This window comes from Medicago sativa, chromosome 6 (genome assembly GCF_051527215.1).
Source record: "Medicago sativa cultivar Bolivia chromosome 6, Bolivia_mono, whole genome shotgun sequence".
NCBI classification, from domain to species: Eukaryota; Viridiplantae; Streptophyta; class Magnoliopsida; order Fabales; family Fabaceae; genus Medicago; species Medicago sativa.
Window position 1 is genome coordinate 14,941,152 of NC_140754.1, and position 16,108 is coordinate 14,957,259.

The 16,108-nt window shown below is 32.6% G+C and overlaps 4 protein-coding genes across 5 annotated transcripts; 3 read left to right on the forward strand and 1 right to left on the reverse strand.

The window, feature by feature from the left end:
* Window positions 1–1,387: 1,387 nt before the first annotated feature.
* On the forward strand, window positions 1,388–2,888 carry LOC146913103 (ribulose bisphosphate carboxylase small subunit, chloroplastic-like). Its single transcript, XM_085716354.1, has 3 exons — window positions 1,388–1,604; window positions 1,863–1,997; window positions 2,450–2,888. Exons 1-3 carry the CDS (start codon window positions 1,437–1,439, stop codon window positions 2,678–2,680), a joined length of 534 nt encoding a protein of 177 aa, XP_085572480.1. The 5' UTR covers window positions 1,388–1,436; the 3' UTR covers window positions 2,681–2,888.
* A 1,561-nt stretch (window positions 2,889–4,449) lies between these two features.
* Window positions 4,450–5,921, forward strand: LOC146913104 (ribulose bisphosphate carboxylase small subunit, chloroplastic). Its single transcript, XM_085716353.1, has 3 exons — window positions 4,450–4,667; window positions 4,902–5,036; window positions 5,493–5,921. Exons 1-3 carry the CDS (start codon window positions 4,491–4,493, stop codon window positions 5,721–5,723), a joined length of 543 nt encoding a protein of 180 aa, XP_085572479.1. The 5' UTR covers window positions 4,450–4,490; the 3' UTR covers window positions 5,724–5,921.
* Window positions 5,922–8,141: 2,220 nt separating this feature from the next.
* On the forward strand, window positions 8,142–9,632 carry LOC146913105 (ribulose bisphosphate carboxylase small subunit, chloroplastic-like). The gene is made up of 3 exons (XM_085716355.1): window positions 8,142–8,374; window positions 8,615–8,749; window positions 9,204–9,632. Exons 1-3 carry the CDS (start codon window positions 8,198–8,200, stop codon window positions 9,432–9,434), a joined length of 543 nt encoding a protein of 180 aa, XP_085572481.1. The 5' UTR covers window positions 8,142–8,197; the 3' UTR covers window positions 9,435–9,632.
* A 1,400-nt stretch (window positions 9,633–11,032) lies between these two features.
* Window positions 11,033–14,028, reverse strand: LOC146913106 (F-box protein SKIP23-like). Of its 2 annotated transcripts, none has more exons than XM_085716357.1 (3): window positions 13,925–14,028; window positions 11,819–12,994; window positions 11,033–11,394 (listed from the first exon to the last, which is right to left on the reverse strand). In XM_085716357.1, the coding sequence occupies exons 2-3, from the start codon at window positions 12,974–12,976 to the stop codon at window positions 11,335–11,337; spliced, it is 1,218 nt and encodes a 405-aa protein (XP_085572483.1). In that variant the 5' UTR covers window positions 12,977–12,994; window positions 13,925–14,028; the 3' UTR covers window positions 11,033–11,334. The 2 variants fall into 2 exon arrangements, with proteins under 2 accessions (XP_085572483.1, XP_085572482.1); XM_085716356.1 differs by having other exon boundaries at window positions 13,899–14,028.
* Window positions 14,029–16,108: the final 2,080 nt, after the last annotated feature.

The window sequence follows — 16,108 nt, forward strand, 5'->3', positions numbered from 1 at the left end:
AATAATGTAATCTTTGTTTTTTGTTCTGAGAGAATGAATGAATGAGATAAAAATCCTTACAAGTTGACAAGGATGTGGCTCAGAAGAAAAATGGAACATGCCTTCTTGAAAGAAAACAAGTTATCATAAAAAAAAGTTTAAAGTTATTTGAAATTATCAAGGTAACATATTACCACACAAAACTAAGAATTTGACAACTCATTATGCTGCAATTCTCAACTATTAACCAACATAATCCAAAACACATAAATAATGATTGGCATTGGTCTGCAATTTTAAGATTAAATAATGTGATTGAAATACACATTTGAATTCTTGACTTTTTTTTTATTAATACATGACTTTGATTTTTATGTTTCATTATTATTATCTCACATATACAATCCAATTTTAAGATAAGGTTTTTTGCATTGCTTGGTTGAGTACATGATGAGGTTATAACCATGTGTCATATGTGGATCTTATGTTTTCAACATTGTATGTTTGGCTACTAATCATCCAAGCATGATAAGCCCCATCTTTCTCCCTACCACCCCTTATCTTATGTACACATTTTGCTTATCTACTTTGCCATTGTGAATTATAAACCAAATCTATAACAATAATTAAACAATGCTAATGAAAATTATTGATGTAAAATTAAAAGGATTGGTCCCATGCAAAGGTTAAAACAGAAACCTACTTTCAGCTACACAACAAAGGGATAAGAGTGTCAGATGAAGAGATTTGCTTGAATTTTTGTTCCCTCCCCCAAGAAATTAATATTTACCTATCTATATTAATTTCATATTAGGATTTGATGCCTTTACTTCATGGCATAGTTTTTAATATCAATAGTTTGATATCAAATTAACGACCAAAAATATTTAAACATTTGTTATTGTATAATATAAACTGTCTGATCTTAAATTAACGACTAAGATCGTTTATTTCAAATAATCACATGCATTTTTCTATAGCAAACAATTCAGATCCTTAAATTTCACTCCTACTTTATAGACCATAATTGCAGCAACAAAGGTACAAATGCTATTACTTTTCACTTAATATGGACATGTAAGAAATTATGGTCACAAATATGTTAAGATACAAAATGAGATGTCAACAAATATCAACTTCACCACAATCACACATTCATGTGCACTTCCAATGAAGAGATAAGATTATGGAAGAAAATCCACGTGGCATTACCATAGTGGTACCTAACGATAAGGCTACCATTTCAAAACCTAAAACTCTTTTGTGGCCAATATTATGTAATATCCATAATTATTCAATCCAACGGTCCAAAATTTTCAGCCACCAATCCTTTCAATTCCATACCATTAGATAAGTAACATCCAAATTTCACTATTATATATAGCAAGTTTGAGTTGAAGCATTAAGCAGTAGAAGCAAAAGTTGAGTACTTGGTGAACTAAGAAGGAAAAGGAAAAATGGCTTTGATCTCCTCCGCCGCTGTTACCACCGTTAACCGCGTCTCCGCTAACTTGGTTGCTCCATTCACCGGTCTCAAGTCCTCAGCTGGTTTCCCAGTCACCAAGAAGACCAACAATGACATTACCTCCATTGCAAGCAATGGTGGAAGAGTGAACTGTATGCAGGTAATACACACAAGCCCTAGTCCATATTTTTGCATATACCGTATAAAATTTAATTTCATGTTATGTTACATATTTATGTACCTTAAGGTTACTTAAATTATGAATCATGTCATAAAAAATAGAATGTCACAAAAAAATAAAATTGGACTATAATTCTAGATATATTTTATCTACAAAGTATACCAAAGTTGACACCATTAATTAAAATTGTCAAATTTTGTTAACCCTAATACTCAATTTTATGTATGATATTTATAGGTGTGGCCACCAGTTGGCAAGAAGAAGTTTGAGACACTTTCATACCTTCCACCCCTCACTGAGGAACAATTGGCTAAGGAAGTAGAATACCTTATCAGGAAGGGATGGATTCCTTGTTTGGAATTTGAGCTTGAGGTTAATCTATTTACCATTGCAACCTTTTTTTCCTTTTTAATTTACGAGTTTAATTACTATACACAGACAATGAAAAACTTTTTTACATTTACAACCAATCAGATTTTATCATGACGCCACTTTATTGTATATATTTATTCTTAAAATATCTCAACAAGCATTTACGACGCAAAATCTGATTGAATAACCGTGTAAAAATATTTTACATATATAGTTAATATATAGCCTATGATATTTTTATAGTGTTTAGTGGAATTTGGATTACCTGCAGTCGATAATCCTCTCATTCACTCAGTCGGTACACAGGTTGTTGGAATTTGATATGGATCCAACAACTACATGATGTGCTGACTCTGTGAATGCGGATAATTCCTTGACTTCAGACAATCCGAATTCGTGTTCCGAGTGATGAATTTCGTAGGGTTGATGTGTTAATTTGTTGTGTTATATAGAAAGGATTTGTCTACCGTGAGAACCACCGTTCACCAGGATACTATGACGGACGTTACTGGACAATGTGGAGGTTGCCTTTGTTCGGAGCCACTGATTCTTCTCAAGTGTTGAAGGAGCTTGCTGACTGTAAAGCTGAATACCCAAACTCATTCATCAGAATCATTGGATTTGACAATGTTCGTCAAGTGCAGTGCATTAGTTTCATTGCACACACACCAGAAACCTACTAAGTTTGATATTTGCACCACCCTTTATTACTACTTTGTTTGTACTTGACCGTTGTAAGAACTATATTTCCCATTTGTTTTATGTTTTTTGATATTTCATCATCAAGATCATCCTAATGTATTTTTGGTTTATATGTATTCGGATTTCCCTTGGAAATTAAGAATGGATGAGAACTATCAATAATAAACTATATGTTGTTTTGTTTCCAAATGATATTGCTACAAAGAGTTAACCCATTATTATCCTATAATTTTCTAATAATGGGTTGAAAACTTTACTAAAATGAAATTATTGACAAGATTTCAAATTGTGCTTATGTTGCGATTTTTGATATTGTGAAAACATGCGGTTAAATATGGTTGATGCATTCCACAATTCCTAGTCAAGAGACAAATGGCAAAATTGATAAGTTAGAGATTGTGTCATAGATTTGAATTCGGGATTCCTCACTTGTGTGTACGATTTTTTTAAGTGGTTATTCACATTCCGCTTAAAAAAATTATGGTTGATGTAACAACAATTAATGTAATTGTGACATAGTCACCACGATGACATCAAAAACCTTTATGTTGCCGTCACAATCGCTCTCACGTTTAAAAGCTTGGTTATTAGTGATTTGTTGCTAAATGAGGGTTAACCAATCAACATAGATGAATAACTTAATTTTTCCTAAGCTAAAATGACTAGAATGCACAAAATTTCTTGTCATTCTATTTGAGTAATATTTTGCACTCATGTTGTGGGGAAGCAATGAATATCCCCGACCAAGTATGAATGAATGGTGTGAAACTTTAAACAGAATAGTTAATAAAACAAGAAAATAATGTTAACATTGTCGTACACTCATAACCTATGAAGCACTGACACAGACACGACACTGACATAGCCACGTCGACAACAATAAAATTTTGAGAAAATGACATAATTTAATGTAATCATAAGTGTCGGTGTCGTGTCGGTGTCGGACATGACATGTGTCGGACAATGGGACACGCCTTCAATCAAAAGTGTTGGTGCAACTCATCATACTGCATACAATGCTTGCCTGCTCGAGCGCTTTTCTCGCTTATCAGTAAACTATGAGTCATACTCAACAATAATTCACATGTATATTTATATGCAAAGAGTTTGACCTCAAAATTTTAATGCATGAAGTTCAAATCTTCTCGAATACGGTTTTAAAATGACTACCACTTTTAATTGTTAATAATTTCTCTTTTCCCCAATTTATGAAAAACAAAATGTTGGTTTCTTAAACATTCCTCTTAAAGCAACAAAACTAATTGGAATCATAATATTTTTCTTTTGCCATTCTCAATCAAGTCGCTGCAAATTATAAATCATAATTTCAAAATTGTACAAATTTAAGCACAATTGGATTAGATCAAGTGTGGAGCTACCTAGTACATAATATTTTTTAGAATTTCCAAAAACCAAAGGTATATAGACAAGAATCTTAATATCGACATGATTCACTTGATTAATTTTGGCTAGTAACTTGTTTTTAATCATGGATTTCCCATTGGTAAAGTCATTTAGCCGTTATGAGGTATGATTAATTATAGGTAACCTTATAAATTGTATCAATATTTAAAGTGGACCCTTTAGATAGGTACTTTTGTGAACAAGGTTACTCAAAGATAAAGAAATAGATAAGAAGTTTCACCTCCTTTACTCAAACTATACAACATCACACATTTATTCAAACATGAATAGTCATATATGTATTTCACCATTGGATATATAGCAAGTTTGAGCTGAAGCATCAATCAGTAGAAGCAAAAGTTGAGCACTCTTAGTACTTGAGGAAAAATGGCCTTGATTTCCTCTGCCGCAGTCACCACCGTTAACCGCGCCTCCTCGGCACAAGCCAACTTAGTTGCCCCGTTCACCGGTCTCAAATCCTCAGCTGGTTTCCCAGTTACCAAAAAGACCAACAATGACATTACCTCCATTGCAAGCAATGGTGGAAGAGTGAACTGTATGCAGGTAATACACCTAACCCATGTTCCATATTTTTGCATACCCCATCAAAAATTAATTGAATTTCATGTTATGTTACATATCTATGTACCTTAAGGTTACTTAAATTATTATTCTTGTCATGAATATAATTCTAGGAAAAAAAAATTATCTACAATTGTATACCTAAGTTGACATGATTAATTAAAATTGTCAAATTTTGTTAACCCTAATACTCAATTTTATGTATAATATTTATAGGTGTGGCCACCAGTTGGCAAGAAGAAGTTTGAGACACTTTCATACCTTCCACCCCTCACTGAGGAACAATTGGCTAAGGAAGTAGAATACCTTATCAGGAAGGGATGGATTCCTTGTTTGGAATTTGAGCTTGAGGTTAATCTATTTACTATTGCAACCTTTTTTTCCTTTTTAACTTACGAGTTTAATTACCATACACTGACAATGAAAAACTTTTTTACACATACAACCAATCAGATTTTATCATGACGCCACTTAATTGTATATATTTATTCTTAAAATATCTCAACAAGCATTTACGACGCAAAATCTAATTGAATAACCGTGTAAAAATATTTTACATATATAGTTAATATATAGCCTATGATATTTTTATAGTGTTTAGCGGAATTTGGATTACCTGCAGTCGGTAATCCTCTCATTCACTCAGTCGGTACACAGGTTGTTGGAATTTGATATGGATCCAACATCATACTACATGATGTGCCGACTCTGTGAATGCGGAGAATTTCTTGACTTCAGACAATCCGAATTCGTGTTCCGAGTGATGAATTTCGTAGGGTTGATGTGTTAATTTGTTGTGTTATATAGAAAGGATTTGTCTACCGTGAGAACCACCGTTCACCAGGATACTATGACGGACGTTACTGGACAATGTGGAGGTTGCCTTTGTTCGGAGCCACTGATTCTTCTCAAGTGTTGAAGGAGCTTGCTGACTGTAAAGCTGAATACCCAGATTCATTCATCAGAATCATTGGATTTGACAATGTTCGTCAAGTGCAGTGCATTAGTTTCATTGCACACACACCAAAAAACTACTAAGTTTGATATTTGCACCACCCTTTATTACTACTTTGTTTGTACTTGACCATTGTAAGAACTATATTTCCCATTTGTTTTATGTTTTTTGATATTTCATCATCTTGTATTTTTGGTTAATATGTATTCGGATTTCCTTTGGAAATTATGAATGGATGAGAACTATCAATAATAAACTATGTTGCTTTGTTTCCAAAAGAACCCAGTATTACTCTTTAATCTCCATGGGTTGAAAATTTATTTTACTAAATTGAAGTTATTAGCAGGGTTTTATGTTTTTGGATTTCCCTTGGAAATTAAGAATGGATGAGAACTATCAATAACAAACTATATGTTGTTTTGTTTCCAAATGATATTGCTACAAAGAGTTAACCCATTATTATCTTATAATTTTCTAATAGTGGGTTGAAAACTTTACTAAAATGAAATTATTGACAATATTTCAAATTGTGCTTATGTTGCGATTTTAATATTGTGAAAACTTGCGGTTAGACATTGTGTCTTGGATTTGAACTCTGGATTTCACACTTGTCTGTACGATCTTTTAAGTGGTTATTGACATTCCGCTTATAAAAAATATATGGTTGATGTAACAACGATTAATGTAATTGTGACATAGTCACCACGATGACATCAAAAACCTTTATGTTGCCGTCACAATCGCTTTCGCGTTTAAAAGTTTGGTTATTAGTGATTTGTCACTAAATGAGGGTTAACGAAGCAACTTAGATGAATAATTTTTCTTATACGTTGGTTAGTCATAAGGGAAAAGTAGTCCATAATTTAATTTGTCCTAAGCTAAAATGACTAGGATGCACACAATTTCTTGTTATTCTATTTGGGTAATATTTTGCACTCATGTTGTGGGGAAGCAATGAACATCCCCGACCAAGTATGAATGAATGGTGTGAAACTTTAAACAGAATAGTTAATAAAACAAGAAAATTAATGTTAACATTTCCGTACACTCATAACCTATGAAGCATTGATACAGACACCAGACATGACACTGACACGTTGACACCGATGAAATTTTGAGAAAATGACATAATTCAATGTAATCACAAGTGTCGGTGTATGTTGGTGTTGGACACGACATGTGTCGGACAACGGGACACACCTTCAATCAAAAGTGTTGGTGCAACAAAAAGTGCACGTGCATACAATGCTTGCCTACTCGAGCGCTTTTCTCTCGCTTATCAGTAAACTATGAGTCATACTCAACAATTCACATGTATATTTATATGCAAAGAATTCGACCTTATAATTTTAATGCATGAAGTTCAAATCTTCTTGAATATGGTTTTAAAATGACTACCACTTTTAATTGATAATAATTTCTCTTTTTCCCAATTTATGAAAAACAAAAGTTTATATATGTTGGTTTCATAAACATTCCTTTCAAAGCAACAAAAAACTAATTGGAATCATAGTATTTTTCTTTTGCCATTCTCAATCAAGTCACCGTAAATTATAAATCATAATTTGAAAATGGGTTAAATATGTTTTTGGTCCCTATAAATATACCAACTTTTCATTTTAGTCCCTCTAAAATTTTCCTTCAACTTTTAGTCCCTATAAAATTTTCAATCACTACTTTTGGCCCCTATTTTAAAGTAAACTCATATGTAGAATTCATATTTTTAAATCAAATTTTGCAGAAAAATGTATAATATTATAAGGATCTCTCCCAAAAAAAAAAAATTAGAATTTTTGACCAAAACATGAATTTAATATGAATTTTTATATTTTTGGCGGTAAAAAATTCATAGTTAATTCATGTTTTGTTAAAAAATTCTAATTATTTTTGGGAGTGATTTTTACAATATTCTATACATTTCTGCACAATTTCATTAAAAAATACAAAAAATTACTTAAAAATAAGGACCAAAAGTAGTGATTGAAAATTTTATAGGGACTAAAAGTTGAAGGAAAATTTTAGAGGGACTAAAACGAAAAGTTGGTATATTTATAGGGACCAAAAACATATTTAACCCTTTGAAAATTGTACAAATTTAAGCACAATTGGATTAGATCAAGTGTGGAGCTACCTAGTACATAATTTTTTTTTAGAATTTCCAAAATCCAAAGGTATATATACAAGAATCTTAATATAAACATGATTCACTTGATTAATTTTGGCTAGTAACTTGTTGTATATAGTCATGGATTTCCCATTGGTAAAATCATTTAGCCGTTATGAGGTATGATTAATTATATAATTTATAGGTAACCTTATAGATTGCATCAATATTTAGAGTGGACCCTTTAGATAGGTACTTTTGTGAACAAGGTTACTCAAAGATAAAGAAATAGATAAGAAGTTTCACCTCCTCTACTCAAACTATACAACATCACACATTTATTCAAACATGTATTTCACCTGTGGATATATAGCAAGTTTGAGCTGCAGCATCAATCAGTAGAAGCAAAAGTTCAGCACTTGGTGAACTAAGAAGCTGAGTAATTGAGCAAAAATGGCTTTGATTTCTTCTGCCGCAGTCACCACCGTTAGCCGCGCCTCCTTGGCACAAGCCAACTTAGTTGCCCCGTTCACCGGTCTCAAATCCTCAGCTGGTTTCCCAGTTACCAAGAAGACCAACAATGACATTACCTCCATTGCAAGCAATGGTGGAAGAGTGAACTGTATGCAGGTAATACACCTAATCCATAGTCCATATTTTTGCACACCCCATCAAAAATTAATTGAATTTCATATTAGGTTATATATCTATGTACCTTAAGGTTACTTAAATTATTATTCTTGTCATGAAAAGAAGAATGCAACAAAAAAAAATTGGACTATAATTAAAATTGTATACCAAAGTTGACATGAATAATTAAAATTGTCAAATTTTCTTAACCCTACTAAATTTTATTTGTAATATTTATAGGTGTGGCCACCAGTTGGCAAGAAGAAGTTTGAGACACTTTCATACCTTCCACCCCTCACTGAGGAACAATTGGCTAAGGAAGTAGAATACCTTATCAGGAAGGGATGGATTCCTTGTTTGGAATTTGAGCTTGAGGTTAATCTATTTACTATTGCAACCTTTTTTTTTCCTTTTTAACTTACGAGTTTAATTACCATACACTGACAATGAAAAACTTTTTTACACATACAACCAATCAGATTTTATCATGAAGCCACTTTACTGTATATATTTATTCTTAAAATATCTCAACAAGCATTTACGTTGCAAAATCTGATTGAATGACCGTGTAAAAATATTTTACATATATAGTTAATATATAGCCTATGATATTTTTATAGTGTTTAGCGGAATTTGGATTACCTGCAGTCGGTAATCCTCTCATTCACTCAGTCGGTACACAGGTTGTCGGAATTTGATATCGATCCAACAACTACATGATGTGCCGACTCTGTGAATGCGGAGAATTCCTTGACTTCAGACAATCCGAATTCGTGTTCCGAGTGATGAATTTCGTAGGGTTGATGTGTTAATTTGTTGTGTTATATAGAAAGGATTTGTCTACCGTGAGAACCACCGTTCACCAGGATACTATGACGGACGTTACTGGACAATGTGGAGGTTGCCTTTGTTCGGAGCCACTGATTCTTCTCAAGTGTTGAAGGAGCTTGCTGACTGTAAAGCTGAATACCCAGATTCATTCATCAGAATCATTGGATTTGACAATGTTCGTCAAGTGCAGTGCATTAGTTTCATTGCACACACACCAAAAAACTACTAAGTTTGATATTTGCACCACCCTTTATTACTACTTTGTTTGTAATTGACCATTGTAAGAACTATATTTCCCATTTGTTTTATGTTTTTTGATATTTCATCATCTTGTATTTTTGGTTAATATGTATTCGGATTTCCTTTGGAAATTATGAATGGATGAGACCTATCAATAATAAACTATGTTGCTTTGTTTCCAAAAGAACCCAGTATTACTCTTTAATTTCCCTGGGTTGAAATTTTTTTCTATAGTGAAGTTATTAGCAGGGTTTTCACATTGTGTTTTCTGATACTGTGAAAAATTGCGGTCAGATTCGGTTTGATGTAACAGTAACCAATGCAATTACGACATAGTCATGACGACGTCAAAATCATTGATATTGCAGTCACAATCACAATCACATTTAAAAGCTTGATTATTAGTGTTGTGTTACTAAAAGAGGGTTAACAAAGCAACTTAGATGTATAAATGTTCTTATACTTTGGTTAGTCATTAGAGAAATGTAAGTCCATAATTTAGTTTTTGCTAAGCAATTATGACTAGGGTAATATCTTGCATTCATACTGTGAGGAAGCTACCTTTACATCCCAAACCAAATATCTTATAAATGTTTCTTGAACATTGCTTAAGAAGCAATAAAACTAATTGGATCAAATTTGGTATATACCAGAATTTTATCCTTGGGTATATACTTAATCTCAACATGATTCACTTTGATTACTTTTTATTTGTAACATGTTGGTAGCCATCATTTCACATTGATAAAGTCATTTAGCTGTTCTGAGGTATGACTAATGATAGGAAACCTTTTAGATTGCATTAACTTTGAGTGGACCCTTTAGATAGGTACTTTTGTGAACAAGGTTACTTCCAGATAAAGAAATAGATAAGAAGTTTCTCCTCTTTTACTCACACTACCACATCATACATTTATTCAATCATAGTCTAAAAATATATGGCTTAATCGTATTTGTATCTCACTATTTTATCACATTCACAAAAATAGTCTATTTTAAAATCGAACTTTTTGATCCATCAAGTGTATCACACTCTTTGTAATTTTGGTTACAATCCCAGTTTTTGGCCAAAAAAGTGGCGGTTGTGACAAGTTTTTAAGTGACATGACATTAAGCATGAGGACTTGGCAAAAATAAAGTATGAAAAGAAGTTTTGAACCCTAATTTCTAAATCTCTTGAGTATGAGAATCTTAAACGAAGAAGAATCAGGAGCAAAGAGAGTGCTTCAAAAAAATTCAAACAGAAGCTGAAAAATGCATTCTTGAAGGACCAAAAAATTTGTCACATCACCACTTTCGGGACCAAAAATCTAGGTTGAGACCAAAACTTACAACAACTGTGATACTTGAAGACCAAAAAGTTCGAATTTAAAAAATGGACTATTTTCGTGAGTGATAAATAAAATACAGAACCAAAAGTGTGACCAAGCCAAAGTGTATTTTGCATTTCGTTCATTTTGAAGTCGTGTTGTACGAGGAAAAAATAAAAGCAATATTTTAAGATAAAATGCATTGTATTTATAGTTCTACTCTACTCATATGACAACACAGTAATGAACCATGGGAAACAACAATAGAAAGGTATTATACATAAGTATGAAATTCTATATATTATTTAGAATTATCAGGAGAAAGAAAAAACAAAGAATTCTTGCATCATATGTATATAATTTATGCTTACAATAGTTGCAGTATCATTGTGATAACTAAATATAACAGAGAATTGTTGCAGAGGATGGGAAACCTGACAGTAATTATTAACACCTAGACTTAGCAGCAGGATGTACTATTAATTCCAGATGCGAAATAAGCTCGACATGAACTGGTCCATTAAAGCAAACTAAACCTTCAATTGAAGGAAAGAGAAAACCTTTCTATTGGAAAATAGATTAAATATGATCGTTCATTGAATAAATACCCAATTTTTTCTTGCGGCCCGAATCCAATCCCTAACAAAAAATAATACCCAAGTTAGTGCTGATATTTTCATAAGGGGCCCAATTTAGTCCCCGACTCATTGTAACAGAGGGACTAATTTGTCCCTTGTATGAAAATGCAGGGACTGCATATTGTCAAAAAATATACATCTGATCATACAACCCCCCCTCCCCAAAACAAAATGCACCAATTACATTTAGATTTCTAGAGGATGGAAAAATGAAGAGCTTGTGAAAAATTAGAAGTTTAGATACTTATTTACAAAGAACATATTAGTTAGAAAATCTCATAGTGAGTTTAATAACATTTCTAATTTTCTTGTTCTATAAGTAATAGTTGAAAATTTTATTCCAGTCTAACAACTAAATTAAGCACAATAAAGCTATATCACAGTCACATTAGAAAGTAGAAAACTTTTGATGCAAGGTAACTTACTTGGTAACGAGGTCGGATCCACTCTGGAGGTGGCCATAACAAGTTGGAATATTCGGGACAATCAGACAGAAGCGAAAGCCGACCTTGATCCAAGTCCAAAATATATTGCTTACATTGAAATCCAAATGGCCTATATGATTCAAAGATATAAGTATTAAAGATGACAGAATTCCCTTTGGCAACACACAAATCCGAAGCACACGCAGAAAACGAACATACCAACCCCAACCCCAAGAACAAAATCCTATCTCCTAAACTTGCCAACTTCACCCACTTCTTCTCCTTCTCATTAAGCTTAAACAAATCAATTCTTACAGGATCTTTAAGATAAGGATCAAGGAGACCAGTACAGAGACAATCATAAACATCCGCTAACAACAAATCTCCCTCGCTCTCCACTAAGAATTTCATGTTCCCACCACCAACCAAAGGTTCACCCACTAATTGGATACTTGAGTCCGGTCCAACCACAACTGTCTTACCGATTTTGTCAACTGCGTAAGGTCGCCCTTTAAAAAGGCAGATGTCTCCAAATTTTGTTGACATGTCAGGTATCACCTTCCATTTCTCATCGCCACATTTCAAAAGTAACGGCTGTGGGAAAGAGGTTAAAGTGCCAAGAATGAGAGGTTTTTTCCCATGGCACGTAGCAACAACGACCTTTTTAGGGTACATGTAATCACGGGAGTTGTAGAGTTTATCGTTGAATGTGAAGTCAAAGTCTATCATGAAGAAGTTGCTTCCCAAATGGAGGATGGATAATTTATTGAAGTCGAGCACGAAATTGTACGGAAATTTATCGCCATTTTGTAAGAGTGGGTGGTATAATTTGGATTTGCCGCGTGCGTTTTGACAAATTCTTATCAACGAAGGGCGTAGGGTTAGGGTTTGTTCTTCTTGTTGTGGTGGTTTGATGAGGAAAATATTTTGTTTGGTTATGTAACAAAATGACCTGTTCTTGTTGATAAAATCAGGGTTGAATGGAAATTTGAGGAGTGGGAACTGGAAGCGAAATTTGTGATGATGCTTTGGGACGGAGGAAGAGCGCCAGGTTGAACAAACTGATCGGAAGTGAATGAGATCGACTTCTTCGTAGATTCGTTGCGATATCAGATTGAGAAGCTCCGTTGGGAGTTTAGACCAGTCAACCGCTACCATGGATCCTAGTAGCAGAATCTATACGCAGAAGCAAAAGAATATATAAGCAAAAACAGATGTCAAAAACTATAAGCAAAACCTACAATTAGAAGATATACGGTGAGTTCGTTTCAGCTTTCAATAAATATATTCTGTGATAGAAAATCTAGAGATTTTAAAATAAAATCTGAATAAAAATCACTTTTTAAGGAAAAAAAATGGTTTTAAACTTGTTCATGTGTTACCTCTTGTTTTTGAAAAAAAATAGATTTTGGGAAAATTTAGGGTGCGTTTGTTTCAGCTTTAAAAAAAATAGATTTTGAGGTAAAAGAATCTAGAGATTTTTTTTGTAGAGATTTTTAAAAAAATCTATTCTATTTGTGTTTGTTTACTATCCTAAAAATCATTTTTTGAAGATTTGAAACTCTTACACTTGAGCTCCTTGTATTTAGAAAAAAATAGATTTTGGAAAAGCTACTTGGAATAGATTTTCATTTTGAGCCTAAAAATGATTTTTTTAACAAAATGGATTTTTTCAAAATCTAAAACAAACACTACAAAAACAAAAAAAGTGATTTTTTAGTTAAAAAAATAGATTTTTTTTATAAAATTCCTAAACAAACACTAAAAAATGACAAAGTGAATTTTTCTTTTTATATAAAAAAAAATAGATTTTTTTTCATAAAGAAACTTAAACAAGCGTGCTCATGGGCAAAAACAGAAGCTATAAGTTATAAGCAGAAGCTGTATATAGGCATAAGCTATAAGCAAAAATAGAACTATAAGCAGAAGCAGAAACTATAAACAATTAAAATCCATAAGCAAAACCTATAAGCAGAATCTAAAAACAAAAGTTGTAAACAGTAAGAACATATAAGCATAAGCTATAAAGAATTAGAAGTTATAAGCAGAAGCGGAAATATAAGGGAAAGGCACGAGCTACCTCACACGATGAAGGAGTTAACGAACCTCGCCGGAGTATGAATCGCACAAAGAGAAGGGCTGCCGGAGGAGGGTACGCCGGCGCCGGAGATATATGAAATCGATTTGGGGGTTAGGGTTCAGTTGTGTATGAAGAATAAAAAATTCAAAATGATTTCTGACTAAAATGTGTTTTTTTTTTCCTTTTGAAAGATTAGATAAAATTGACTGTTAATGTGATTGTTTTTTTTTGAGGGAAGTTAATGTGATTGTTATTATCCAAATTTAGCTTTTATAAAAGTTTTAATCAACACTTATTATACAAATTATTTTTTCAAAAAAGTAAAATACATTAGTATTTAATACACAAACTTTTATAAAATACACAAACTTTTATAAAAAAGGGTAATGTTAACCGGTGTCCCTGGGGCACTGGTTAAGAAAACAAATGTAGTAAGTATTGCATTGGAACTTGTATTGTCAACTCAAAAGCATAAAAAGTGTTATTCTTCATTTTAAAATTTCCTTTTTTAGGTTCCTTAACCAGTGCCTCGGGAACACCAGTTAACATGACCCTATAAAAAAGTATGATTTAAAGTTCTTATAAAATGTTTCGGACACTTGTTAGTACTCCCTCCGTCCCAATTTATAAGCAAAAAACACAAATTCACACTTATTAAGAAAACATAAACATAGTAGTTTGAGGTGTAATTTTGTGTTTTTCTTGGAATAAGTTTCATGGAAAGATGTAAAAACAATTCTTATTGGTTAATGATTATGTAGAGAATAGAAAATAGAACAAATTGAAACAATCCTTTGGAATAAATGATTTTTTTGAAATACTATAAAAGTTGGTCTTTTTTGCTTATATTTTGGGACAAAGAAAATGAGATTTTTTTGCTTATGATTTGGGACGGAGGGAGTATTTTATTAATACAACTTTTTTATTATCAAACATTACTTGAGGATAGTTAATTGGTAAGGGCGTTGAATTTTATATGCATGTATCCGGTAAAAGGTTTGAACCTAAATATCCACTTATTTATTTTAGAAGGTGAAATTCTAACCACTAATCGGTGTATTACTTTGACAAAAAAGTAACTTTGAGTGCAGTAGAATTGAAAGAAAAACAAAATTTGACCTTGTTTTTTTGGTAGAAGGAGGAAAAGAAAAGGAAAAAGAAAAAGAAACTAGGCTACAACCTTAAGAACTGCCTAGAAGCATCGACAAGAAGTAAATCTTCCAAGCCTGGGATAGGGTTCTCTAGGCTGCACCAAGAAGAATCGTGAATGGCGCCATGTTTAGCTAGAAAATCCGCACGCTAGTTAGCCTTTCAAATGGTGTGAGTCAACTGCACATTCCAAAGGGAGATTAAGGATATCCTTAACATTTTTTTTCATGATAGTGGCATAAACATGCCAATCATTAAGGGGGGCTTGAATTAAGTTTATAGCATGGAAGAAATCAGAATAACAAATCACATTTCGATGCCCTCTCTCCCAAGTCAACTTCAAATTGTGCATGATAAGCAGTTCCACATGCAAGTTATTAGAAATACTAAAAAAACTTAAGAATCCACAAAGCCAAGTCTCGTCCAAAGTACGAAGAACACCACCAAAGTCAGAACAGTCAGGGTTGTCGAAACTACTCCCATCAACATTAAGAATTGTAGCTTGCATAAGGGAGGAGTGCCAAGAAGTCCAGAATTGTAGCTTGATCATGCGAGATAATTTATCAAATTTTTTATTTCGTACTATATTACTAATGTTATTAACCCAAACGTCAGAAAAAAAAAATGTTATTAACCCAACTACTTTTAATTACTTCCGATTTTATTTTATTAACCCGACTGCTTTTAATTACTTCAGATTTTATTTAAATGTTTTTCAAGAGATTAAAAGCAATATATTAATAATGAAAAGTCTCAATAAAACATAAGACGAACCTAAAAAGGAACCAAAACGAAGTTATGAGATACACAAAACAACGTTCAAAAGCAAAAACTATCTACAACATTACATGACGACATAACCAATACAAACCGTTGAATTAAACCACAAACAATGAAAATCAAATTGGAATAATTTGGCTTGTGCGACTTCAATCACCACAAAGAAAAAAAATAATAATTTTGATGACTAAATCTTATGATGTATCGTGCTATACTTTGTATAAATAGGTATGACCTGTTGTAAAATTTTGATGACTAAATCTTATGATTAAATCTTACGT